The sequence below is a fragment of the Phacochoerus africanus genome, chromosome 1 (assembly GCF_016906955.1).
Source record: "Phacochoerus africanus isolate WHEZ1 chromosome 1, ROS_Pafr_v1, whole genome shotgun sequence".
NCBI classification, from domain to species: domain Eukaryota; kingdom Metazoa; phylum Chordata; class Mammalia; order Artiodactyla; family Suidae; genus Phacochoerus; species Phacochoerus africanus.
In genome coordinates, this window is record NC_062544.1 from 4585828 (window position 1) to 4611339 (window position 25512).

Here is a 25512-nt window from a genome sequence, read left to right on the forward strand (position 1 = left end):
AAAAGTGGGGAAAGTGGCTCCGGAGAGGAGGCCGAAAGGCGCCTGCGCGCCGAGCGCCCTGGCTTCCCTCGCGGGCTCAGGCAGCGCTGCGGACAGCCCGAGAGCGCGCGTGCGCCTCGCGGCGATGGAGGAGGGGCAGGGCCGGAGTGGGCGGGGTCAGGGCTGCAGGCCCGCCTCCCGTCCCGCCCTCGGCGCGCGCCCAGGACCCGTCTGCTCCGCTGAATCCGCGCACCTAGCGCTTCGAGGCTGCCCGCGCGGGGCGGATCCCAGCCGGTGGTTTCGGCCGCGGGCGCCAACCTCGGGTAACCGCGCCTCCCGACGCCCCCCCCCCCCCCGCCCCCGACGCCGCGCTATATGTGGCGGGTCGCGGCCGGCGGGCCATGGAGCACGCCTGCCGTTCCCCACAATGGAACCGGCCGAGCGGTTCTTGCTGGACGCGCTCGCCTACCTGGAGGGCGCTCTGGGCTTCCTGTGCTACGTGATGCTGAAGCTGGTGGGCTCGCCCTACGGGCGCTACGCATCGCCGCGCTCCGCCTTTCGGCTGCCCGCGCGGGCGGCCTGGGCAGTCCAGGAGCTACCCTCGTTGGCCCTGCCGATCCTCGCGTGCGCCGGCGCGCCGGCCGAGCGCCTCAGCCGCTGGCCCAACTGCATCCTCCTGGCCATGTTCCTCATCCACTACGCGCAAAGGTAAGGGCAGGCTGCCCCGCGCCTCCCCCTACCACCCCCAGTGCGCTGCCCTGCGCCCCTCCCTGCCACCCTCGGTGCGCCGCCCGGTCCCTACCACCCCCGGGGTGCCCCCACCCTGCCGCCCCGAGTGCGCTGCCCCGCGCCTCTCCCTGCCACCCCCAGTGCGCTGCCCCCTCCCAGCCATCCCCGAGGCGCTGCCCCTACCCTGAGACTCCCCGGTGCGCTGCCCCATCCCTGGCACCCCCTGGCCCTGCCCTCTCCCTGCCACCCCACGCGGGTTCCTTCTGCCTGTGCCCCAGGGCCTGGTGTCCTCTCCCAGGGTGCTCATTTCTACTGTTCCACTTTGGTCTTTTTGCGCGGGTAGAGGAGCTTTCACCAGCCAAATAAATGGTCACCCGCAACTTGAAAGCCCGGTTTCCTAAAACGCTCCCGATCTCCCCTTCCGCTGAGCAGACTGCACTGGCTCGAAGGGATGCGCTTGGGACGCTCGCCTCCACCTTCCGCAGGGGCCCTCGGGGTTCTGGGAGGGAATTTCCAAGAAATAACCTTAAGCACAAAGTGACTTCCCTCTGCCTGGTTTTGCGAAGACTGTTGAGTGGCTGTGTCTAACTCTTCAGGACCTCTAAGTTGGGTGTTTCTCCCGCTCTTAGGCTTAGGTGTTTGCACAGCTGAACCAAATGGTTAACCAGTTTAAAATTAAAAATGTTTATTCACATTTCAGAAGGCTGCCCAGTTTTCTAAAAGGTGTTCTCTGCACGAGAGGGGGCTGGGCTCACTTACTCTGTGAACTTGGGCTGGGTTCACTTACTTGACCTCTGTCATTGTGGGGCTCTGCCTTACTAGAGCAGGACCTGGAAAGGGCGGGTGTCGCTGAGCCTCTCTTGGGTCCCTGCTGCAGCTGGGTCCCCATCTGCCTTTCTGTGGGCTCTGGAAGTGGGCAGAGTCTGGGTCCCACAAAGGCTTTGAGTTCCGTGTACCTGCACTCCTAGAGTACCCGTAAGCAAAGTTGTCAGCAGCCAGCAGGGTGTTTTGTAATGTGACTGGCATTACTGCGGTTTGAGTGTCCATGGAAGTCTTCTGTTTCTATGCACTTCTTCGTAAACATGCCAGAACCTGGTCTGTCTGTCTGCTTCTGTAATGGTTAAACCAAGCTCTGGAGTCAGACTGCCAGGTGTTAGCCCAGAGCCATCACTGGTCACCCAGCATAGGTGACAGAGCTGCTCTGCAGTCGGTTTTCCCATCAGTGAAACAGGCATGGTGATAGTACCAGCCAGCCAGCGGTGTCATCGGCATGTGATTTAAATAAAGCCAATCCCATCCAATGCTAGCAGATCTGAATGGTCAAGTATGACAAGGAGCACCACTTTGTGTCGCTGTGCAGGTGGGCGTATTCGGCTCCATTCGCTGCATGTCGTTCCTACACCCTGCTCCAGCTTCAAGTGCCAATAGTATAACCTAGGAAGACGAGGCTTTGGAAAGGTGGAAAGGGAGCCCTTAACAGAGCTTCATCCGCAAGCCTGGAGTTGAAGCTTTGACATAAGATGTTTGTGGGAAACCAGAGGCAGCTTCCCAAAGGGCCCACGTTGCTTCTAGAACTAGACCACGAATGGAGATCATTTTGTGGAGACGAGGCCACTGAGCCACAGAATTCAGGTGTTTTACCCGCTTAGACAAGAAACTGCTGGGGCTAAACCCCACCCCACCCTGGTCTCTCAACCAGTGGCTTTATCTTTTTTTTTTTTTGTCGTTGTTGTTGTTGTTGTTGTTGTTGTTGCTATTTCTTGGGCCGCTCCCGCGGCATATGGAGGTTCCCAGGCTAGGGGTTGAATCGGAGCTGTAGCCACTGGCCTACGCCAGAGCCACGCCAGAGCCACAGCAACGCGGGATCCGAGCCGCGTCTGCGACCTACACCACAGCTCACAGCAACGCCAGATCGTTAACCCACTGAGCAAGGGCAGGGACCGAACCCGCAACCTCATGGTTCCTAGTTGGATTCGTTAACCACTGCGCCACGACAGGAACTCCTCAACCAGTGGCTTTAAAATCTCTGCTCCCAAGGATTTGTTGGGCCAGATGTAGTTGTGGTTTTTTTTTTTTAACTGCAGAGCTGTTTTTTGTTTGTTTGGTTGGTTTGTTTGTTTTTTCCTCAAGTCGTAACAGTCATACACACAGCTCGTGTGGTTTGGGGACATTTAAGTTTTCCCAATAGAAAAGATAAGCATCTTCCATTCAACCCAAGCAACTAATTTATTAAACGGCCATTTGACCTAAGCCGTTGAGCTCTTGGACGAGAATAGAAGTACCAACCGCATCCAGCATTTGTTCGAACATGCAGCCCGTCCAAGAAACATTTACACAGCTCCCTCATCTGCCAGGGCTCTGTGGATGAGAGGAGACGAGTAAGAAAGGAGACTGCATGAGTCCAAGCCTGAGTTGGGCTGGTGGCAGGAGAAACACGCAGCGGGACATGCCTGGGAGACCCTGCAAGGCTGAATGGGCGGGACTTAGGGGACTTGGCAGATGGCTGCAGAAGGCCTGCACCAAGCTGTGGGATGGCAGGAGGGAGGCAGGGCCCTGCCCAAGGGGGGTTTGGCCTCTGAGGACCCCAGCCAGGCAGAGGGGCTTCCTGTGGTCTTTGGGAGGGGCTGTGTGTTTTTCTGTGTTCCCTTGGCCCATGTTGGCTGAGGGTTGATTTACGTGCCTGGCACTCTGTTTATTATCAGGCAGAGAGAGAGATACAGATACTCCCTGAAGGGGTCCAGGAGAGCGAGGCAGACTCCGGAGAACTGACGGCATCTTCTGGGCAGAAGAGCCGGGGGCGGGAGGGAAGGGCTGCCTAGGAGGGGAAGAGGGGACGGCTGTGGGGCAGAACATGCAGCCCCAACCAGTCCCCCAAGGATGGCGAAGGACCTTTGGAGGCACGTTTTCTAATCCATGGCCAACATCAGGGCTGCTCCACCGGCAGCCCTGGGTGGTTTCAGTGCCTCCTGCCTCCTGTCGTCACAGGGGTCCCCTCCTGTGCAGCACAGGCTTCTGCGTTCCTGGGGGCACCAGTCCCATCTTCTGATACCACCCTTGGTGGCCGAGGCTATGGGTGCATAGAGCGTGTCTGTTCTCGTACCCGCTTACCTGAGCCAGGTGTGGGGATCAGATCAGCCCAGAGCTGCTCTGCGTGTCAGCCGCATCTTCTCACACTGCCCTTGGTGGCCGAGGCTATGGGTGCATAGCACGTGTCTGTCCTCGTACCCGCTTACCTGAGCCAGGTGTGTGGGATCAGATCAGCCCAGAGCTGCCCTGCATTCATCAGAGGCCCCTAGACCTCCACCCCCAGCGCACCTCTGTCCCGTTGCTTTCTGTCCAGCCAAGCAGGCTTTTCCATGCTACCTAAGCTCTTGTCACCCATGTCACGGCTTAACCCTTCCCACTCAGCCGTGACACGTGAGTCACTGGCTTATTTTGGCTTCAGCTCTGGTTAGCAATAGGTACAAACCTAAGTCCCACTTGAGCACACAGTCACTGCCTTCACCCTGAGGCCGCCCAGGAAGAGTGCCACACGCACCCCGCCTCCTAGAGTGCAGACTTTCCAACACCCACCTCAGAGTCTGTGCTCAGCCAAGTCTGTGACCTTGATTCTGTCGCTACCCCTGACTGCAATGCCTCAAAGCACCTTGTCTGCTTGGATCCATCTCTCCTCCTGCCGGGGTCTCTAAGCCAGGGGCAAGCCTGGCCACTGTAAAGGTGTCATGTGGCAGGTATCACCTTCAAACACAGCAGAGAGCTGGAGAGGGTGACAGGCCTGCCCAGTCCTTCCCCCCTTACCTTGAGGATTCAGGCAATTGGAGGAGAGGGAAAGTTTTATGCTAAGAGCTGAAACGCTCGCGTCGATAACCTTGCCTTGAAAGGGCAAAGTGCTTCAGTACCTGGCTTGATTGCAGTTTAATCATTTCCGCAGGCGTCTTTGGCAGAAGGAAAGACACACAGAAGGAACCGAGCCACATTCTAGGCAGCGCCGTCGCCCTCCACGATGTCAAATTGTTGAGAGGAAAGTAACACAGTCAGTTATTAAAATTGGCAACCCCTGCCAGTGTTACGTACTTCAGAAATGTTCCAATCTGTTACCTAAATTACTGCCCAAACCCTCGGCTGAGTTCTTTGGTCTTTTACTCAATTTGGGAGGTGGGACACGACAGGCCGTCCTGCGAGGTGCTGTCCCACTGCTTATCTTTCGCGAGTCCGATCATTTGCCGAATGACTCATTGGGGATCGCAAGAAACCTGGCCTGTTAGTATTTCGGTTCCGTGGAAAAACATTTTAAGAGCGCATTCTTGCAGTTTACCGTGTGAATGAAACAGTCACGGTGCTTGTGTCTGGGATTCCAAAAATCGAACTCTCACTTTCAATGACTAAAGAATCGTCGTCTCACGTGGCTCCCCGCATGTGGCCTTTGAAAGGGATGCTTTCCGTCTCTGAACAGATGGCCATCCAGCAAATGGGCAGGGCGGTTATTTGCCAATGACTTGGGTCTTGTGTAGGCATTCACCTCGAATGGCCCAGAGAACCACGGAGAGCTGCTTGGGAGGTAGAGAAGCTTGGGGCTCTGGAGGCTGCTTGATGCTCCGGACACTTTGTTCTTTCAGGAAATCCATTTTCTTTCATGGGGGCTTATAGGACAGCTTTGTTTCTGAAAATTCAGACACTGCCCCACAGGTCCTCCGTGGTCTTCTCACTTATTAGCTTTGCCTGACTCCCTCTGAGCGTCTTCCAATAAGCAGTTGCAAGTCTTCAGCCCAAGACATCTGATTGCTCGCTCTCACTCATCAGGTCTGTTCTGAGTGTATTAGGCACCAGGATTTAACATACACGTCTGCACCTTGCATGCAAAAGACCCGAGAGCTGGGGAGTTCCTGTCATGGCACAGTGGTTAACGAATCCGACTAGGAACCACGAGGTTGCAGGTTCCATCCCTGGCCTTGCTCCGTGGGTTAAGGATCCGGCATTGCTGTGGCTGTGGTGTAGGACAGCGGCTACAGCTCCGATTAGACCCCTAGCCTGGGAACCTCCATGTGCCCCACATGCCGTGAGTACAGCCCTAAAAAAAGGACAAAAAGACCGAAAAAAAAAAAAAAAGAACTGGGAGCTGAGGGGCGTGCTCCTTGTAGAAAACGGAAAACGCAGCGGAATTCCAGAAAGAGAAGAAAAACCTCCTCTCATCCCGTCACTCGGCCCTAACCCTGAGGATATGTTGGCCCGTTCCCATCTCTTCTGTGGTTTATTGTAAGGTTTTGATCATTTTGTTCTAAAGGGTAAAAATAACGCAGAGACGAACACCAAATCCTCTATCCCGTTTTTTGTCACTTATCATCACAACGTAAGCATGGTCCTGGCTTAGGCGAAGAAGCACTTAATAGCACTGACTTGCAAGGACCATGCTGTGGGGTGACCAGGGGGAGCCGGCCAGCCCAGTCCGCTTCTCGCCCCCTCCTCTGATGTGCTGGGTGGCACACACGGGACGATGCTTTGGGGTGTCCCCACCTCCCAGGATCCCTCGCCAGCACCCAGGTCACCGTATTGCTCGGGGCCTCTGGGTCTCAACCCGTTAAACAGGGTGATAGTCACAGTTTTGAGTGTAAAAAAGGCATGTTGTGTCGGGTTAGGAGGTACTGGGAATATTTTTATCAGGAACTACGGGAGAAACCCTTTCACGCTGTCTAAGCCTGTGAACTCACCCAACAAGGAGAAGGGTGGCGGGCTGCCCCGGGCATGGACGTGCCGCGGATGCTCAGCTTCTCCAGGTTCTTGGTTCAAAACCCCTCGTGGAACTTGCCACACCTTCCTGATTTTTGCCTTATAGACACAAACACTCGCCCGTTTCCGGTGGCTAACAAAAACAACTCCATAGAAAGCACATATTATTTCTTTACATGGAACAGAAAGAAAATAAAATGAGGAAATCATAACACAATGAAGAACAAAGTGTCACACACTCAATCCCACACCCCCTCCGATGACGCAGGGGTGGAATTCCAGGCTCCCTGGGACCTGGCTATTGTGTATGTATGCAGCACAGGAAATGGCTTTAGAACCCAGCACCTAAAGAAAAGACTTTTAAGTCCAAGCACGTCATTGGTTCTCAAAAAATGCTGTCTGGATTAAGGAATTTCCAACCTCTGACTTAATGCCGTTTTTCAAAGACAGGGTGGTATTCGCTTCCCGCAGGTGATTGTGAGGTTGAGACAATGCGTGAGTGCCTGTCGTAACCGACGTGGCTTGGGTCCCAGGCCCTGGGTGGTAACAGGCGCTGTGACCCCCCCAGCAGGTGTGCCCACCTCCCTTGGTATCTGAGCCTGGATCCTTCACCCGGTAAACGGCCGGGGCCCCCCACCATCCTTGTGCCGCTCTGTCCCTCCAGAGTCTGGGTGAAGAGCCAGGTCAGAGCCCACCCAGAGGCCTCCCTGCCCCCATCCTGGTTCCCACTTGGCCCAGGTCAAAGGAGAGCACTTCATGCGACAGCTGCCTGGGTTTCCAAGGAAAGGAGCTGAAGATGACGCGAGATCCCAAGAAGGGGCAGAGCACTCACCACTGGGAGGCGTGTGGCATCTGGACGCCTGGCTGCCGAAGACCCGGCCGACGTGCTCTCAGAGCCAGGGTGGCCGGTCCCCACGGGCGTGCTCAGGGGAGGGCCGTCTTAGCTACTTCTTGGAGTCTGCAGGCACAGGTGGCATCGCTCCCGACAGCTTGTTCGGACCTCAGTTGGTTCTATGGCCAGGCCCGTGGTCAGTGGGGTCACTGGTGTCCCCTCCAAGGCCCGAGATCAGAGAGCTACGGAAGAGGCCTGTGTCAGCCTTTCCAAGGCCCCGTGTCCACTCCTCGTCCCTTTCCTGACACTCACATGAGACAAGGAGCAGTCCTCTGCTGGGTCCTTCACGACCATCTCCCCCGGGGGCGGGGGTGGGGGGCTGCAGCAGGAGGCAGCACAACCCTCCTGCCACGCGGGGAGCAGGACACAGCCGTGCAGTCCCCCAGGCCCCCGGCTGCCCGCAAGGCGAGGGCCAGGGCCGCCGGCAAGAGCGTTTCCAGACTGGAACTCCTGTTTTAATCTAGACCAAGGGCTGCAAACGTTTTTGGAAAGGGCCAGGGAGTGCCTGTGCTAAGTTCTCTGGGCCAAAGGACCAAATAAGGTGTGTAGTATAGAATGTATAACCAAAGAGGAAACACACTTGCACAAAAACTCTAGTGACAAAATGCAAAATATAATACCTCAGTGCAGGCGTAATGAGAAGAATGGAATTCTTTTTTTGGCAGGCATCACACTGAACTGAATCTGGGATCTGATAGGGCACCTTCTTCTTCTTCTTCTTCTTCTTCTTCTTCTTCTTTTATTTATTTATTTATTTATTTTTGGTCATTTTAGAGCCACACCCTCGGCTTTCAGAGTTCCCAGGACAGGGATCGAATCGGAGCTGTAGCCACCGGCCTACGTCAGAGCCACAGCAACACGGGACCCGAGCCACGTCTGTGACCTACACCACAGCTCACGGCAATGAGGATCCTTTACCCACTGAGCGGGGCCAGGGGTCAAACCCATGTCCTCATGGGTGCTAGAATGGTTCATTACAGCTGAGCCACAGTGGGAACTCCAGGGCACCTTCTTATCAAAATCTGTTGTAAGAGCTGTTGTATCTGCTTCTTAGTGCTTATCTGCAGTAAAATTGCATCTTTGATAATGTCCTTTCACACTCACTCGTAGGTACTAGCCAATATTCACATCGGTCCACAAATTTCTGATTTTAACTGAATATAATCCTGGCTTGAAAGGCTTTAATGGGATTGCAGTCCCTTGTTCGCTTGATATTTTAGTGTTTCATGACATCGTAGGTTAATTCCTTTTGATTGAAGATCAGGTGACAAGTCCTTGATGATGCAGTTAATCATGGATTTTAAAATACGGAAATCAAGCTGCAAGAAACTGGTGGAACTGTAGTCTGGGCCTAGATATTGTGTCCACTGCCCACTGATGTGAGCACGTAGGTCTTGCTGCTGCTTTTAATGTTCACAGCGTGGGAAGTGGGTCAGGCAGTTTGGCATGACTTTGATTCAGTGTCAGCTGTCATTGAAATGACTGACGCAGTGTCAGTTTTGCACAAAAGTGATTTTTGCCTTACAATGTCAGGTGGATTCACTAAGGCGACATTAGCAAGCAAAAGCGAATTTTCAAAGCCCTTAAAAATTCCGTAGTAGTGGTTGAGGGCAGTTTTTCTCAATGAGAAAATCTGTCTTGAGCTCAAAATACTGATCAGGTTCACAGAGGGGGTGTCACATTCACTGTTGACACGTACTGGTTCCATTATACACAATAGAATTTATTTTTTGGCCCGTAGCATACAGTGGCTTGATGTGGGATCTGAGTTTCTAGACCAAGGATTGAACCCCGTGCTACAGTGGTGAAAGTGTCAAATCCTAACCCCTAGACCACCAGGGAACTCCCAGATTTTTTTTTTTTTTTTTGCAAAGCTGGTATAGGAAATAGCTTTAAACACCTTACATTTTCCCAAGCTTTCCGAATGTGTGATTTGTGTACTTGTTCCGTACATTTTTACCACCGCGAGTTATAGGATCTTAGCAGCTTCCACTTCAGGTTGTGATGAATTATTGTTTTTCCACAGTGTCTTTGGAAATAGCCTCACCTTGAGCTGTCCCTCGCAGGCTGTTTGGAGAGCCTTATCTCTTGGTCACTCAGCCTCAGCTTTGATCCCCAGAACAAACAGCTGAGCGGCAGCAACAGCACCCCTGGACCCTCCAGGGGCCAAGGATGCGGGCGTGCTCCGTCTCCCGCCTCGCCCTGTGTCCTGGCTCCTCAAGCGACTATCTCCCCAAACAGCTAAGCAGGTTAAACAAGTTTCTGTTGCCTGGGCCTGGTTCTTTGGCGGCTGCAGTTAACTAACTCATCATTGCTCTATGGCTTTCCTCACGTGGCTGGCAGAATGAACTGCGTGGTCGCTTCCTGGGGTTGTAGCCTCATTGTCATGTCTTTGGTGAAGAAATTCTGTGTCCAGGTCTCCAGTTCTCCTGCCTGTTGCTTTCACGTGCATCAGGGGTATGGCCACAGGCCCTTGGTTGGTGGTATCAACGTCTGTGGTACCCTCCTGGCAGAGCCACCGTGGGCATTGCCTCCCAGAGAATGCTTTGCCATCTGATGCAGCAACAAAAGAGCTCACGCTCCACTGGACCTTCAAGGGATGCAGGGTCCACTTGTCTTGTTCCGACACCATGGGGATGCACTGATGTCACAGGGCCCAGCGCCGTACTTGGCGCTCAGGTCACTGAGTCATCGGCAGTGCACCAAGCAGCAGAGCAGAGATGAGACCGCCACGTGCAAGTGCTGTCCCACGTCCTTGTCCCTACGCAGATGTGTCAGCACAGGACCGTGGCCGGGTTCCAGTCCTGCTTTATTTATATGGGCACTGAGATTTGAATTTCATAGAATTTTCATGAGTCAGGAAATAGTCTTTTTATCCCCCCCCCGCCCCCCCCCACACACACTATTTAAAAATGTAAAAACCATTCTCAGCTCACAGGTTGTGCAAAAACAGGTGATGGGCTGGTTTGGGCCCTGGGGTGGGATTTGCTGACCACTGCTCTAGACCCAGGTTGCTGTCACAGGCATAGGACACGAATGACAAATGGGGACCATTCGTGAGGGCCAGACCAGACCGAGGTCTGGGTTTCTTCCTTACAGCGTGCCAGCCAGTGTTTGCCAGTGTCGCATCCAGCCCAGAACTTGAAAGCAGAGTGGGCGAAATTTATCAAAAGTGTGCTGCACAGAAATCGTCTCCCTAAGCGCAGGTGTAGCCTGGTTCTCCGGAGTGGCTTCCTCAACACACCGGCGTCCCTCGTTTAGAAACCGGTGACGACAGGTTTCCTTCACCCGTTTCAGGATCTCTTTTTCCTATTTCGAGCTGCCTGGGCTCCTCCCCCCTCTGGCCCTGCCTTCCTAGGAGCCTGTGTGGAACTCACCAGGGGTTCTGTTCAGGTCCACGGCCCTTCAGGATCTGAGCCCTCTGCCTTTTAACGGGTATCTTTCTAAACGAAGCCCAGCTCCTGCCCCCGCCACCCCTTAAGTCTTACTTCCTGCTCTTTTTTTCTCCTGTATTTTTTTCAAATTTTCTCAGTTCTGTCCTGCAGTTTGCCTCCTGGAAAATTCCTTGAGACCATGACGGCCAGAGAAGGTTTTTCCCAACTTTCTCACCTTACTGCCCTCTAAGGCCATTGATGCCCCCGGCTTCACAAACGAGGCTCTTCACTGCTGGTGGCTCTCAAGTCCAGGCGCCCAGAGACAGGGTTTTGTCTTCTGCCATATGGACTGTTTGCTCTGGGTCTGACACCAGGCCCTCTGCCCTGGCTGAGAGACAGGGAGGGACAGAAAGGCACCATGACAGCCGTAACGGGTCTAAATCTCTGCCTGTTTCTAAGGGAGCCTGTGCTGGTCCGAGACACGCACGTTGGCCTGGGTCGAGACCCAGTGCTGGTCTGGCATTGCAGGTGGTGGCAGTTAGCAGCATCGAACGGCCAGCCCACTGCCCCTGCACGCTGCCCTCGGGGCCTCAGGCTGCCCCGAGGCATGGAGGGACGGCCGAGATGTTTTTTTCTTTTCGGGGTTCTTGCCGCTAGGGTAGTTTCTGGGCCAGTCACTCCCTCAGCGATGACATAATAGCCCAGGGGTGGCTTACTGTCCAACTAGTGCTATGCCCGAGACTCACGTAAGGTCTTCTTTGGGGGGGACCTGGCCCCCACAAGAGGAGGGCCCCGAAGACTGCTTTTGATGCATTTGAATGTTCTCCCAAGATGCCGAGTGAGACTGTGGGGAGAGGATGCCTCGAGGACACGTAGCCGGCATCAGGGTCCTACTATCGTGCTGTTATTATCCACAGTAGGTTCTGGGTTTACCCTGGAGGGACGGCCAAGATGGGAACAATACGTTTTTACGTTTTCCCCTATTTTAAGCTATAATTTACAGAAATCGAATCCACTCATTTTACGTCTGTAGTTTGATCGGTTCTGATGACAGGGTAAAGGTATACAGTCATTGCCACGTCCAGATGTGGAGCAGTAGGAGCCCCCGAAATGCCCCGTGTGCCTCTGTGCAGTTACCCCCCTCCCCTAGCTCTGGTCTTGCCTTTGCTAGGCTTCCCTCCATCGAAGTTCAGTTTCTTTCATTGATAGAGGGGTTCGGGCTGTCACTTTCTCCTTGGGCCAATTTTGGTCACCCGTCTTTTAAGAATGCCGTCAAGTCTATTTGGCAGAAAGCCTTTGAACATAGTTTCTTCTCTTTCTCTTGAGGACCAGGATATGTAGGGATGCCCCCTCTTTAAGTGTATGGCACACTGATTTTAAAGAGAAAATTCAAACAGACAAAATTGGCATCCTTTTTTCGTCACACACTTCTCATCCCTCGTCTGTATAGCTGTGTTCTCATGAGGTGCACCTCAACCAGTGTGGTTTAACCAAGAAACATGCTCTCCAAGGTACCCAGGTTGACACTTGAACTCTGCCACTCTCCCTGTGACCCTGAGCAGATGACGATGCTGAGTCTTTTGTCCTCGGTCACGTGTGTATGACAGCGCCTCCGGGGCAGGGAGCTGGGCGGCCTTGCCGGTGATGGGTGCTCCGTGAATGGGAGCCAGTGCAGTGGTGACAGATGATGTGATGGTGGCCCCCAAGTCATACTGCTCCGACGAGAACAAGCACTGGGTTTAGGATGGTGGGAATTTTGAGAAACTCGTGAAGCCTTCGGTTTTCTCTCATCCAGTGTGTCCACCTCCCGCTCCGTGTAATTGGAATCCTGGGTTTGTGCACCACAGCGCGGACATTATTGAAATACGGTTCTTTCTTTAACTGGAAATTCTCTCTTTTTCTTTATTGGTCTCCCTGTGGCACATGGAGTTCCCTGGCCAGGGATCAGCTCCAAGCCGTAGTTGTGACCTCCACCACAGCTGTGGCGATGCCAGATCCTTAACCCCCAGTGCGGGGCTGCGCATCGAACCTGCATCCCAGTGCTGCAGAGACGCTGCCGATCCTGTTGTGCCATAGCGAGAACGCCTAACTGGAAATTCTGCTTCTAACTGCTATAATAAATTTTAGTATTACTAAGAATGACTTTTCTACAAAAAGCAAGATTAAGTAAAAACCAAGGCACTTGAGGAGTTCCCCTTGTGGCTCAGTGGCTTAAAAACCTGACTAGTGGAATTCCCGTCGTGGCTCAGTGGTTAATGAACCCAGCTAGCATCTATGAGGACACAGATTCCATCCCTGGCCTCGCTCAGTGGGTTAAGGATCCAGCATTGCTGTGAGCTGTGGCGTAGGTTGCAGATGCGGCTCGGATCTGGCATTGCTGTGGCTGTGGCGTAGGCTGGCAGCTCCAGCTCCAATTAGACCCCTAGCCTGGGAACCTCCATATACCATGGGCGAGGCCCTAAAAAGACAAAAAAAAAAAAAAAAACGACTAGTATCCATGAGGATGTGGGTTTGATCCCCGGCCTTGCTCAGTGGGTTAAGGATCCAGCGTTGCTGCAAGCTTCGGCTTATGTTGCAGATGTGGCTCAGATCTGGCATAGCCATGGCTGGAGCATAGGCTGCAGCTCCAGTTCATCCCCTAACCCAGGAACGTCCATATGCCACAGGTGCAGCCCTCACCCTAAAATGAAAACAAAACAAAACCCAAGGCACTTAAAATAGAATTACAGAAATTGGATTCTTTATGCTTGTTGTATTTTTTTAATACATATATATACACACATATATATGTTTCTTGTTTCCTAAGGGCCTTGGTCTTCCCATTTCTGATCCGAGGAGGAAAGCCCATGCCGCTGTACCCTTTTATACTGGCCTTCCTGTTCTGCACCTACAACGGCTACTTACAGAGCAGGTACTTGAGCCAGTACGCCGTGTATGCCGACGACTGGGTCACTGACCCCCGATTTCTAGCAGGTGAGTGTCCTCCGGGAGGGACTCCATCATTCTTGCCATGACTCCCGTGTCCGAGTTCCATGTGACCAGTCAGAAAGCGCACACTTCTTGGGGGAACAAGGAGTCCGCGGAGGGCCTCGACCCAGCGGGGAGCCGAGGGCTGGCTGGAGGGAGGGCTGAGGTGGAATGCACATCAGCATCCGCAGTGGGGCTGACGCAGGTGCCTGGCCCCCTCGGCCGCTCAAGCGCTGAAAGCACACATACCTGTTCTTAAGATGAGCCCAAAAATAGCAACATGGTCCCGCAGAGTGAGCCCTGCGGCAGATCAAGGAGGCTTGGCGCTCCCTGGCCGGATAATCTAAGACGGTCGTTAAACCACCCCCAGTTTCTCCTAGAGGGTCAGATGCCAGCGAGGCAATTAGACTTTTGTGGTCATACGCACTGGCATAGACGTTGAGGTTGGTGACGCTTTTGAAGTGTTTTCATTTGTATCAATTAGTGTTAAGGAAAGAACATATTCAGAGCTCTAATGATACCCTCACAAGCTCTGAATAAAAGTGATAAGAAAACAGCCGTCAAAGAAATATTTGCAAGGGAGTTCCCCGATGGCCAAGTGGTTTAAGGATCTGCATTGTCACTGCTGTGGTACAGGTTCAATCCTTGGCCCAGGAACTTGTGTATGCCACGGGCATAGCCAAAAGTGCATATATATGTATATACAAGAATGTTAAAAATAAATGATTTGGGGGCTTTTGGTTACATGGAAGTTTCTTCTAAATGTTTGCCTTTCTAGCCTGTAGAATTCTAGCAAATTCAGGTCTGACTTACTCACACAGTAGCATGTTAAGAGTATGAAATTAGGAGTTCCCATCATGGCTCAGCAGTCATGACCCCAACTAGTATCCATGAGGTTGCAGGTTCGATCCCTGGCCTCGCTCAGTGGGTTAAGGATCCGGCGTTGACATGAGCTGTGGTGTAGGTTGCAGATGTGGCTCAGATCTGGCGTTGCTGTGGTGTGGTGCAGGCCAGCAGCTGTTGCTCTGACTTGACCCCTAGCCTGGGAACCTCCATGTGCTGTGGGTGTGGCCCTAAAAAGCTGGTGCCCAGGCCCTTAAGAGCCTCGTGATTCGCCAGCTCTTGGTCTTGTTTTCTTCAGCCCCTGCCAGGTGCTGCACCCATGCCTTCTGCCTCCCAAGGTTCAGATAAGGGAAGAAATTAGCTTCTTTTCTCATGAGAAAGGAAGGGTCAAGGCTTAAGCACCTGGCCCAGGATCGAAATTGAGTAACAGCAGCGTGGTGGTTTAAACCAGCGCCTCACATGGGCCCAGAAAAGTAGACAAACAAGGGACAGGGGGAGGGGATTTTTTAAAACTAAAAGAAAAAGGTTGTAAATGTTCATTTCCGATTCTCATGGGACTCATTTCTAAGATGAATTGTTTGAAAACTTGTTCTTTCTTTTTAAGGCCGCACCTTCTGTATATGGAAGTTCCCAGGCTAGGGGTCCAATCAGGGCTGCAGTTGCAGGCCTGCACCACAGCCACAGCCACACCGGATCCAAGCCGCATCTGAGACCTACGACGCAGCTGTGGCAATGCCAGATCCTTCACCCACTGAGCGGGGCCAGGGATGGAACCCACATCCTCACAGACAACTATGTCTGGTTCTTAACCCACTGAGCCACAGTGGGAACTCTCACATTTTAAAATCTCTCAGGACAATCAAATTAACTCTTTATGAAGTCAAGTTCTTCCTTTTATCAACCCCTGTTTTGACAGTTTGCACTTTTTCTTGTTGGAATTCATTGATATGATATTGATGCTTCTCCTTTAAGTGATGAAAAGCCTCTGCAGACTTGTAAGACTGGGAGAGAAAACGCTCAAACACTTTGGGAGATAGTCAGAGCCAGGAGGTGATGCTGTGGGGAGTTGAGGTGCCCGAATAGCGCCCCCAGGTGTGCCACTTATTGTGTGAGCAGGAAGTCAGCGGTGGGTGTGCGTTCAGTTCAAATGAGGCTACAGAGAAGGACAAGGACCAGAGGTCAGCTGCTCAGACCCTCCCTCCAGGGGCCTGCACGCAGCTGACTGTGGGGAGTGCATGTCCCCCCTCCCCAGCCACACGAGGGAGCCGAGGGGGCGTCGCGCTGCAGACGTGTTGGTGAAGGCAGATACACTCCCGGCTGACCCGCTGGTGATCACGTCTTTCCTGGAAAAGAGCCTTGTGCCAGAGTCATAAGTCACATTTCCAATCGTACAAGTCATCCTTAGAACATAGATCGTAGCCATCAGGTCACAGTATTTTAAATACATTAGATCATTTATTAGTATTATTAGAAAAGCATGGAGTTCCCGTCATGGCGCAGGGGTTAACGAATCCGACTAGGAACCATGAGGTTGCGGGTTCGATCCCTGGCCTCGCTCAGTGGGTTAAGGATCTGGCGTTGCCGTGAGCTGTGGTGTAGGTTGCAGACGCGGCTCGGATCCCGTGTTGCTGTGGCTGTGGCGTAGGCTGGCAGCTACAGCTCCGATTCGACCCCTAGCCTAGGAAGCTGCCCTAGAAAAGGCAAAAAGACCAAAAAAAAAAAAAAAAGAAAAAGAAAAGCAAAGCCCTGTCTCACACACCTAGAGCAGTGCTTATTAGTCATTTTTCTAAATAAAGGACAGCATTTATTACGATGATTTCTCCTAGCAGTTATGCCTGTGTTACATCAACAACAATCGCATGAAGGATTACAGTGTTCATGTGCATTGGGGACGGGGCTTGTGAATTTCGCAGTGTATTAACCGTAACACCCTCGAGTACTTTCTCTTCTCTAGGTTTCGCCTTGTGGTTAATAGGCATGCTGATAAACATCCATTCCGATCACGTCCTAAGGAACCTCAGGAAACCAGGGGAGACTGGATATAAAATACCAAGGGGTAGGTACTAAAAGTGGGGAGTTTATTCTGAGATTGCCTAGAATGATGCCTTGCCATTTTCGTTCTGCCAGATCTAATAACTAAAGTATAGTGTTTATTAGCTGCAAGTTTTCAGTATGAGTCACTATTATTTGTAGCAGTGACCATAACTACATTTACGATCAAGTTTTCATAAAACAATTACAACGATAAAAGAACCAACTTTGGAGTTCCCATTATGGCTCAGTGGGTTAAGAACTTGACTGGTATCCATGAGGATGTGGGTTCGATCCCTGGCCTTGCTCAGTGGGTTAAGGACCCGGTATTGCTGTGAGCTGCGGTGTAGGTGCAGATGCAGCTCGGATGTGGTGTAGCAGTTCTGGCTCACTGAATGGTTATGAAGCAAAAAGGAAACTCTGGTCGTATCTGTGTCTGGAAGGAGTTTAAGTAGGAATTTATGACTTGTCAAGGGGTGTCCAATGCTTCACGTCTGGCAGTAGAGTAGAATAGATACCTTGACTGACCCTCCCTCCAAAAACAAGTTGAAATGTTGGGTGAAATTTTTAAATGCATCCGTGTGACATCAAAAAGGGAAGGACTCACCGAGGGGAAATCTCTGTGTCTGAGCCCAGAGCGTAACCTGGGAGGATCTGAATCCACTAGCTGGCCCTCGCCCTGGTGCGTAGCCCAAATTTGTGCCACTCACCTGGTCTGAAAACATCCACCCTTGAGTTAGGATCCATGTGGTCCGGGACGGGTGTGTTCACACCTGCGGCCAACACAAGGCCCAGATCTGCGAGGAACCAGCCTTCAACTCAGGCCTCCGAGAGCCCAGCAGATCACACACCACGGAGCAAGGGCCACGGTCAAAGTTCGTAGAGCCCAGGAGAAGGCAGGGCGCCACGAGTCAGAACGTCATTGCCGTGAGCAGCACAGCTCCCGGAAACCACAGAAACAGCCTGTGAAGTAAATACTTAAGCATTCAAAAAAATAAAAAGGGGTTGAAACCACGAATAAGGGAGCAAGAGACTATCCAGAGGACTAAATAGAGATAAGTAGAAAACAATCGATTTTCTGGAAATTAAAAAAAAAGTTCTTGTCGTGGCTCAGCAGGTTAAGAACCTGACTAGTATCTGTGAGGATGCGGGTTCCATCCCTGGCCTCCCTCAGTGCCATCCATGGGTTAAGAATCGGGCATTGCGGTGAGCTGTGGTGTAGGTCGCAGGCCAGGCTGGGATCTGGCGTTGCTGTGGCTGTGGTGCAGGCCGGCAGCTGCAGCTCCGATGTGACCTCTAGCCTGGGAACCTCCATATGCCGTAGGTGTGGCCCTAAAAAGACAAAAAAAAATACATGCATACATCCACACATTTTTTAAAGATGAGCAGGTGAAACTAAAACCGGAGCAGAAGTGGGAGGCAGACAGCATCGTGTCGTTGAAATCCCTCTGCTCATCTCGCTGGAAACCACACAGGCATAACAGTAGAACAGGTGACCCAAAGCCCCTGTAAACCCGAGATGACTTCACCCGCGACCCTGAGGTTACCCTCGGAGCGTCCACGACCCCACCTGGCTCCACCCCAGCCGGACTCCCAGGCCCCCTCGCCCTGCTCTGCCCCTCGAGACCCTTGCGCCCTGCCTCAGGTGTGATGGCCCAGGTGTGGGGGCAGGGTCCTGGCCACACGGCACCCCACGTGCTCAAAGGAAGGGCCGGCCCAGCCTCCCAGGCCTCGATGGATCTGTGAAGCCTTGGTGAGTGCACGAATGAGTGAACCTGGCCTTGAAAGTTCATGTTTTCTTCCATTTTTTTGTCCCGAGGTCCACCTAGCCCCCCATCAGCAAGCTGGCTCCTTAGCTGTTAAGCTCTGCGCCCCTTCCGAGCCTCAGTGTGTCATCTGGATTCATTAACTGGTGAAGTGACATATTAAAGTGTGTAGCATTTGGTAGTTGCGTGTAGTTACTGCCAGACGTGAAATGGGAGGGGGCCGTGCTGGCTGGGTTTCACCGATGAAGATGCCGGAGAGGCTGTGTTTTCCCAGAGTTGGTTTTTATGTTCTCGGAGCAGGTCGCCCCCGTTACTCTTCGGTCTGCCTCTCCTGGCTCCGTTGATGGGCAGTGCGCCTGGTCTGCTCTCTTGCAGGGGGCTTGTTTGAGTATGTCACCGCGGCCAACTACCTCGGGGAGGTCGTGGAGTGGTGCGGCTACGCCCTGGCCAGCTGGTCCGTCCAGGGCTCGGCGTTCGCCCTCTTCACCTTCTGCGTCCTGTTCACCAGGGCTCAGCAACATCACCAGTACGTGCTCACTTTCCGCATTTTTACATTGTTCTCTGACCCTGATGGAGCCACTTCCAGGTGAGAGTGTTTTGAAGGGCTCATATTAACCTTTGCCGCATCCCGGTGTGTACCAGGCTCTAGCTCACCGAGTGAGTACAAAACCACGCCGATGGGAGTTCCCACCGTGGTGCAGTGGGTTAAGACTCCAACTGCAGCGGCTCCGGTCCCTGCAGAGGAGCGGGTTCCATCCCCGGCCCCACATGGGGGGGTTAAAGGATCCGGTGGTGCCTCGGCTGCAGCTCAGATTCAGTCCCTGACCCGAGAACTCATATGTGGGTGCCACCATAAAGAGAAAAAACAACCAAAAAAACCAAACGCGCAAAACCCCCGCAGATAGATGTCTGAAGAACGGCTCGCTGTCATTGCCACACACAGTGGCATCTGTATTTGCTCCACCTCCTGCTGAGCCTCTTTGAATTCCGCTGCTGGACTCAACAGTCAGGTTAACGTCAGGCAGGGGATGGGGGTGACGTGGAGCTCGCCAGGACACCGGGAATGCTGACCCCACCGTCGGAAGAGGCAGCCCCGGGCCCTCGCAGAGCCGCTTCCCCTAACTGCGGCCCACTCTGCGGGTCTGGGGTCCCTGATGAGCTCTGGGGTTACCGTACCCCCAAAGCACATCATTTTCCAAAGTACGGGGCCCCAGCCTTTGTCAGATCCCCCAGAGCACCTGTGGTCCCTCTGACCGACAACATGAGAAACAACCCGGGGATGTTAGAGCCGACACGAGCTTAGAGGGCATCTTCCCATCTAACAGGTGGGGAGACCGAGGCTCAGGGAACAAAGCCTCAGATAGGTTTCAGGTCACGTCTCCCAGCATCGGGATGGTTCCCTGATGCCGCAGCGATGGTGGGAGTTTGGCCGGTGACGCCGGCCCCCACGTGGTCAGCTCATGTCCTCTGGGCTCTGCTTCCCTGGCTTCATGCCCTGGTATCCCTGGGGCTGCCCACACGGAAGCCTCCCAAATGTGTGACCTCATCCTGCTTTGCGGCGCTGGAATCTCTTTGGGGAAGACGACAGAAATGGGAGACCAGCAGCAGAATAGGCGGTGTCACAGCACAGCAGGAGGCATGCGGACTTGCACAGTCAGGAGCCCTAGGCTTTTTTCCCAGACTCACCCCGCACCGAAAGATGCAGAGGTGACAGGGAGAATGGACAGAGCTGAAATGTCTGTTTAGCTAATATTTGAAGACGTTCACATCAAAAGCATGAGAGTTATGAGAGAAGCACCCCTGGTTTTTAAGGTTTTTTTGGCCACACCTTTGGCCTGTGGAAATTTCCAGGTCAGGGATCAAACCCAAGCCACCGCGATAAAATGAGCCACTGCAGGGACAACACCCCCAGGCCAGTAGGGAACTCTGAGCCTCTGTTTTTGAGGCGTCAGCTCAGTGATCTTCCCTCCAGCCAGTGAGGGCATCAGGGCCATGGAGCTGCTGCAAAGACAGGGGCACCAAGAAAATTCAGGTCAGCAGGGGCTCAGGAAAGGCGTTATGGCCGCGAAAGTGGCACAAAGGCTGAAGTGCAGGAACGATTTGCCGTCGTGGGTTGGATTGTGAGCCCCAAAGCACATTCAAGCCCTGACCCTGGGCACGGGAGCGTGTGCAGAGGGGGTTAGTGAAGAAAAGGTCAGAGTTCCCTGGTGGTCTAGTGGTTAAGGATCTGGCACGGTCACTGCTGTGGCTCAGGTTTGACCCTGGCCCAGGATATTTCCCATAATGTGGACATGTGAAAAAAAAGATCACACGAGTCCAGCCCTGGTCCAGTAGGACTGGTGTCCTTATAAAGAGGGGAATTTGGACATAGATACACACACAAAAAGGACATGGGGAGTTCCCGTCGTGGCGCAGTGGTTAACGAATCCGACTAGGAACCATGAGGTTGCGGGTTCGGTCCCTGCCCTTGCTCATTGGGTTAACAATCCGGCGTTGCCATGAGCTGTGGTGTAGGTTGCAGACGCGGCTCAGATCCCGCATTGCTGTGGCTCTGGCGTAGGCCGGTGGCTACAGCTCCAATTCGACCCCTAGCCTGGGAACCTCCATATGCCGCGGGAGCGGCCCAAGAAATAGCAAAAAGACACACACACACACAAAATAAATAAACAAAAGTTAAACATTTAAAAAAAAAAAAAAACATGGCCACTCAGAGACAGAGGGAAGACGGAGCCAGAGAGGCAGGGCTGTGCCGCACACCAAGGAATTCCAGAGGCGGCGGGAGCCGGGAGAGGCAGGAGGGAGCCTCCAGCTCCGGGCTGTGAGACCACAGCTGCTGCTGCTTCTGGCTCCGGAGACACCCACGCACCAGCCCCTCCGTGATTTAAGTGTTGGGCCCTAAGCAGAGGCCATGAGCACCAGCCTGAGGCCGTCAGTTTTCTCTGCTAGATGAGTTCCCCAAATCTCAGGCTGGTTTTCTTTGTGTGCGTGTGTTTTCTTTTTATGGCCCGCAGCATATGGAGGTTCCCAGGTCTAATCGGAGCTGTAGCCACTGGCCTACACCACAGCCACAGCCACGCCGGATCCTTAACCCACTGAGCGAGGCCAGGGATCGAACCCGCATTCTCATGGATCCTAGTTGGGCTCTTAACCCGCTGAGCCACAAAGGGAACACCTTCATGCGAGTTTTCTACAAAACACTTTTCTCAGAACCAGAAAGAGTCTACTGTAAACAGACTTGGCTGCAATAATGTGTTGGTATCCTTTTAGGCGAAAATCATCTAACAGGGTCCTAGAAAATGCATAAAACAAAACTAGATTCATGTAACAGTGACAACAGCCCACTACCTCCTTCCTCCCCATCCTTCCCCTCCCCCTCCCCTCTCCCCCCACCCCCCCACAACACTGACACCTGCCAAACCCCGCCTGCTACAGGGCACCCAAGACCACCTTCTCACGTCTGCTGTCGACTCTGGGGGAAGATGCTATCCATTTCCATCTGTTAGATTACATTTGTTTGTTTGCTTGTTTTTTGTTGTTGTTGTTGGGTTTTTTTTTGTCTCTTTGCCTTTTCTAGGGCCACTCCCACAGCATATGGAGGTTCCCAGGCCAGGGGTCTAATCAGAGCTGTAGCCACCAGCCTACACCACAGTCACAGCAACGCAGGATCCAAGCCATGTCTGTGACCTACACCACAGCTCACGAGAACGCCAGATCCTTAACCCTCTGAGCAAGGCCAGGGATCGAACCCGCAACCTCTTGGTTCCTAGTCGGATGCGTTAACCACTGCGCCATGACGGGAGCTCCATAGATTAGATGTTATAAAGCGAATATCGATGGGCTTCTAATAATAAAAACCACTGAGATAATAACGCTGAGACAGAGGGATGGGGGGAGGGCACACAAGCCCATCACGTCAGTTGTGAAGAGGTTTTCCCACATGAAAGCAGGGGACGGGGACACCCCTCTCAGCCCTGGAATAGGAAACGTGCAGAATTGGAAAGTGAAATCCTCCATCCCATTTTCCAAACAAAAAGTCTGTTAAAGAAAAACCCAAAGATACGCTTTGCAGAAAGACTCGTCGGTCGAACGGGCTCTTTTTCATTCCTTTGGGGTTTAAATTGATATCAGTGTGAAGCCAATTTTAATTGCCAAACAATTAATCAGTTCAGTTTAGTGGAAGTAAGTTCAGCAAAGTTCGATTTACAGAGTGCCCGTCATGGCTCAGCAGAAATTAATCCAACTAGTATCCATGAGGTCGCAGGTTTGATCCCCGGCCTCACTCAGTGGGTCAAGGATCCGGCGTTGCTGTGGCTGTGGTGTAGGCCAGCAGCTGTAGCTCTGATTCGACCCCTCGTCGGGGAACCTCCACATGCTGCAGGTGTGGCCAAAAAAAAGAATTGGTATCCAGCCCTGGTCAGTGTCACAACAGTGACAGCTTTGATCCTAGGGATAGGAAATGAGTGAGAAAAGTGACAGAAATATACCACTTGTCCTTTTAGAAATTTATACGTACACACATACGCTTACTCTTAACCCATGTCTTCTCGAGGTGGACGTGTGATCTGAGTGATCAAACAACGAGCCTGAACATGCACCTGGCCCCTGTCCGAGGGCCCGCGTGGGCTCAGCGGTCCTGTTCTGGCTGCCTCTCTGCCGCTGGCCCCACTCTGGCCCTACTGAGGCCCGTGTGCCCTCGTCCTCGTGGTTAGGTCACGGGGGTGGAGCCTCAAGCCCAGCATCTGTGCCCTGAACAGACAGGCCCCAGAGGTTGGCAGGTGCACGCCGAGGTGTGTGGCGTGATTGGCCCTCAGGGGCCTGTTTACAGCACAGGGACCTCAGGAGAGGGCTCGCCTCCTGTGCTCCTGGTGCAGTGTCCACACTGCTGACCCGTGGAGGCTCTGAGCCTTGGGCTCCCAGGCTGAGTCCTGGATCCCAGGCAGGCTGTCTAAGTCTATTCAGGCTGCTGGAACGAACAGTCATAAACTAGGGGCTTGTAAGCAGCCTTTCTTGCTCACCGTTCTGGAGGCTGGAAACAGAAGCTCCGCGTGCCAGTGTGGCCAGAGCTGGGAAAGGCCGTCCTCTGGGTCGCAGGCGGTGCCTTCTCGCTGTCACCTCCCAGGGCGAAAGGCGGGGGCTCTGGGCCTCTTTCTTTTAAGTTTTATGGAAGTAGAGTCGATGTGCAGGGTTGTAACCATTTCTGCTGTACTGCAAAGTGAGGCAGGCACACGTGTACACACATCCGTTTTCTCTCGGCGTCTTTGCCCACGTCGATGCTCGCAGAACCCCGGGTAGAGGTCTCTGTGCTGTAAGCAGGCCCCCGTGGGCCCGGCACACCACACACCTCAGCGTGCACCTGCCCACCTCTGGGGCCCCTCTGTTCGGGGCACAGATTCCGGGCTTGAGGCCCCCCACCCCGTGACCTCACACGTATCGCCTCGGGCACTGGGTTCTTCCATGTCTGTGGGGTACACATTCAGACCGTGGCCCAGGCCTACAGGAGTCAGGTCGGGCAGCTCGTGTCCGCCCACGTGGCAGTGCCGGCCGTGCCCAGGCCGGTCTGCCAGGGGACAGGGGACAGTGTTACTTTATCTAGTATGGACAGGAGTTTGCTGACTCACTTTCAGTTTGCTGTTTTCCTGTATTTCTACCATCTTAACAAATAGCTACTCATTGTCCACCCCTGTTTTTCGTCCATTCGCCCCACCCGCCGCTGCCTGTGTCTCCATTTCATCAAATTATTTTTCATTTTTACTCTGTCCACTTCGTTGCTGCTTTTCAAATGTAGCTCCATGATTTATGTCCAAACTGAGACCACCTGTTTGTCTGAGTGCAGGGCCCGATTATGAGTCACCCGTGCAGCATGTCCCCAGGTTCCTTGGAGGGTCTCCGGGCCCATAGCTGGGTGCCTGAGTCACAGACGAGGAGTCCAGAGCAGAAGTTCTATCCTGGGGACTGGGGACAACTCTCAGTCTCCAGAAGATACTCAGGGTACAGCCACTGGGCTCCCCTCCCCTCCCCCAGTCTGCAAAGACCACACCTCGATTTGCTGATGAGCGTGTCTGCCGCGGGTCTGTCACTCTCCTTGTCAGTAGGCAGGTGGATGATGCGGGTTCCGTCGTGGGGGAACCATGCTTTATTACGGGATGTGTTGAACTCTTCATGATGTTGACACAGCCAAACTGTGTACCTGAGATGGCAGAATGTTTATCACTGCTGTTAAAACGCTCAGCATGCCTTTAGAATGAGAGATATCGTCCCTTTCGGTAGCCTCTGTTCAACGTTGCGGTGAGAAAATTAACTTATGTTTTGTTTCTTATTTCAGGTGGTACCATGAGAAATTTGAAGATTATCCAAAATTCCGAAAAATCATGATTCCGTTTTTGTTTTAGGTTCCTTGTCAATGCACTTACCTTCCATTTAAAGCTTTTCAATGCTATTTCTCTAGGGATTATATACATGAATTTTTGTCTCTGTAATTTTCCTGCCACTTCATCTCTTTAAAGATTTGCGGTAGGGTTTTGGCCCCAACACATAACTCTTTAATAACAGGCTAATCAGACGAGGTTGAGCAGTGATGCTGCGTCCCAGAGGCAGGAGTCTGGAACCCTGTCACTTCACTGATCTTCCTTCCCCTTTGCGTTTGCTTCTATGGACCAAAACGTTCCTCCGCCCCTTACACGCCCCTACAGCAGTGGGTTTAAGGTCAAGGGCAGTGTTGCCCCTTCTCCCCATGGAGGCCTGTTCTGTCTTCACGTCCTTCCCATCCCGGCTGGTCGGAGGCCTGGTGACCCACAGTGAATCCACTCCTCTCACTGGTGGGTGCTGGGCAGGCGGGGAAGTTGGGCCAAGAGAGAAGAGAAGCCTGGAAAGGCTGGTGCAAAGTCCTCTGGCACCTGCTCCAGCCGGGCTCACCAGGTGGCTTCACTGGCAGCACAGGACTCGGGGGGCATTCTTAGGGAGCAGGGGATGTCTTGGAGGCCTTCAGCTGGGACCATGAAGGTGCCACGGGGCAGCCCTCCCATCTCAGGTCACTTGCCGTGAGCCATCAGGACTCTCAGGCCTGGGGTGGTCTTCCCCCCACTTTCTGGAATTAGAATTTTAAGGCACTTTTTTTTTTTTTTTTTGGTCTTTTTAGGGCCACACCTGTGGCATATGGAGGTTCCCAGGCTAGGGGTCTAATGGGAGCTGTAGCTTCTGGCCTGCGCCA

General features: G+C 53.1%; 1 protein-coding gene across 1 annotated transcript; it reads left to right on the plus strand.

Moving 5' to 3' along the window:
* The first annotated feature begins 203 nt into the window (after positions 1-203).
* On the plus strand, positions 204-24758 carry SRD5A1 (steroid 5 alpha-reductase 1). Its single transcript, XM_047767714.1, has 5 exons — positions 204-687; positions 13505-13671; positions 16463-16564; positions 18681-18831; positions 24628-24758. Exons 1-5 carry the CDS (start codon positions 407-409, stop codon positions 24692-24694), a joined length of 768 nt encoding a protein of 255 aa, XP_047623670.1. The 5' UTR covers positions 204-406; the 3' UTR covers positions 24695-24758.
* Positions 24759-25512: the final 754 nt, after the last annotated feature.

Bases quoted from the DNA above. Each gene is read 5' to 3' on its own strand.
- SRD5A1 (XM_047767714.1), top strand. From the start codon at position 407: ATGGAACCGGCCGAGCGGTTCTTGCTGGACGCGCTCGCCTACCTGGAG. The intron at 13,672-16,462 runs GTGAGTGTCCTC...TCTCTTCTCTAG, and splicing joins TGACCCCCGATTTCTAGCAG to GTTTCGCCTTGTGGTTAATA. The intron at 16,565-18,680 runs GTAGGTACTAAA...GCTCTCTTGCAG, and splicing joins TGGATATAAAATACCAAGGG to GGGGCTTGTTTGAGTATGTC.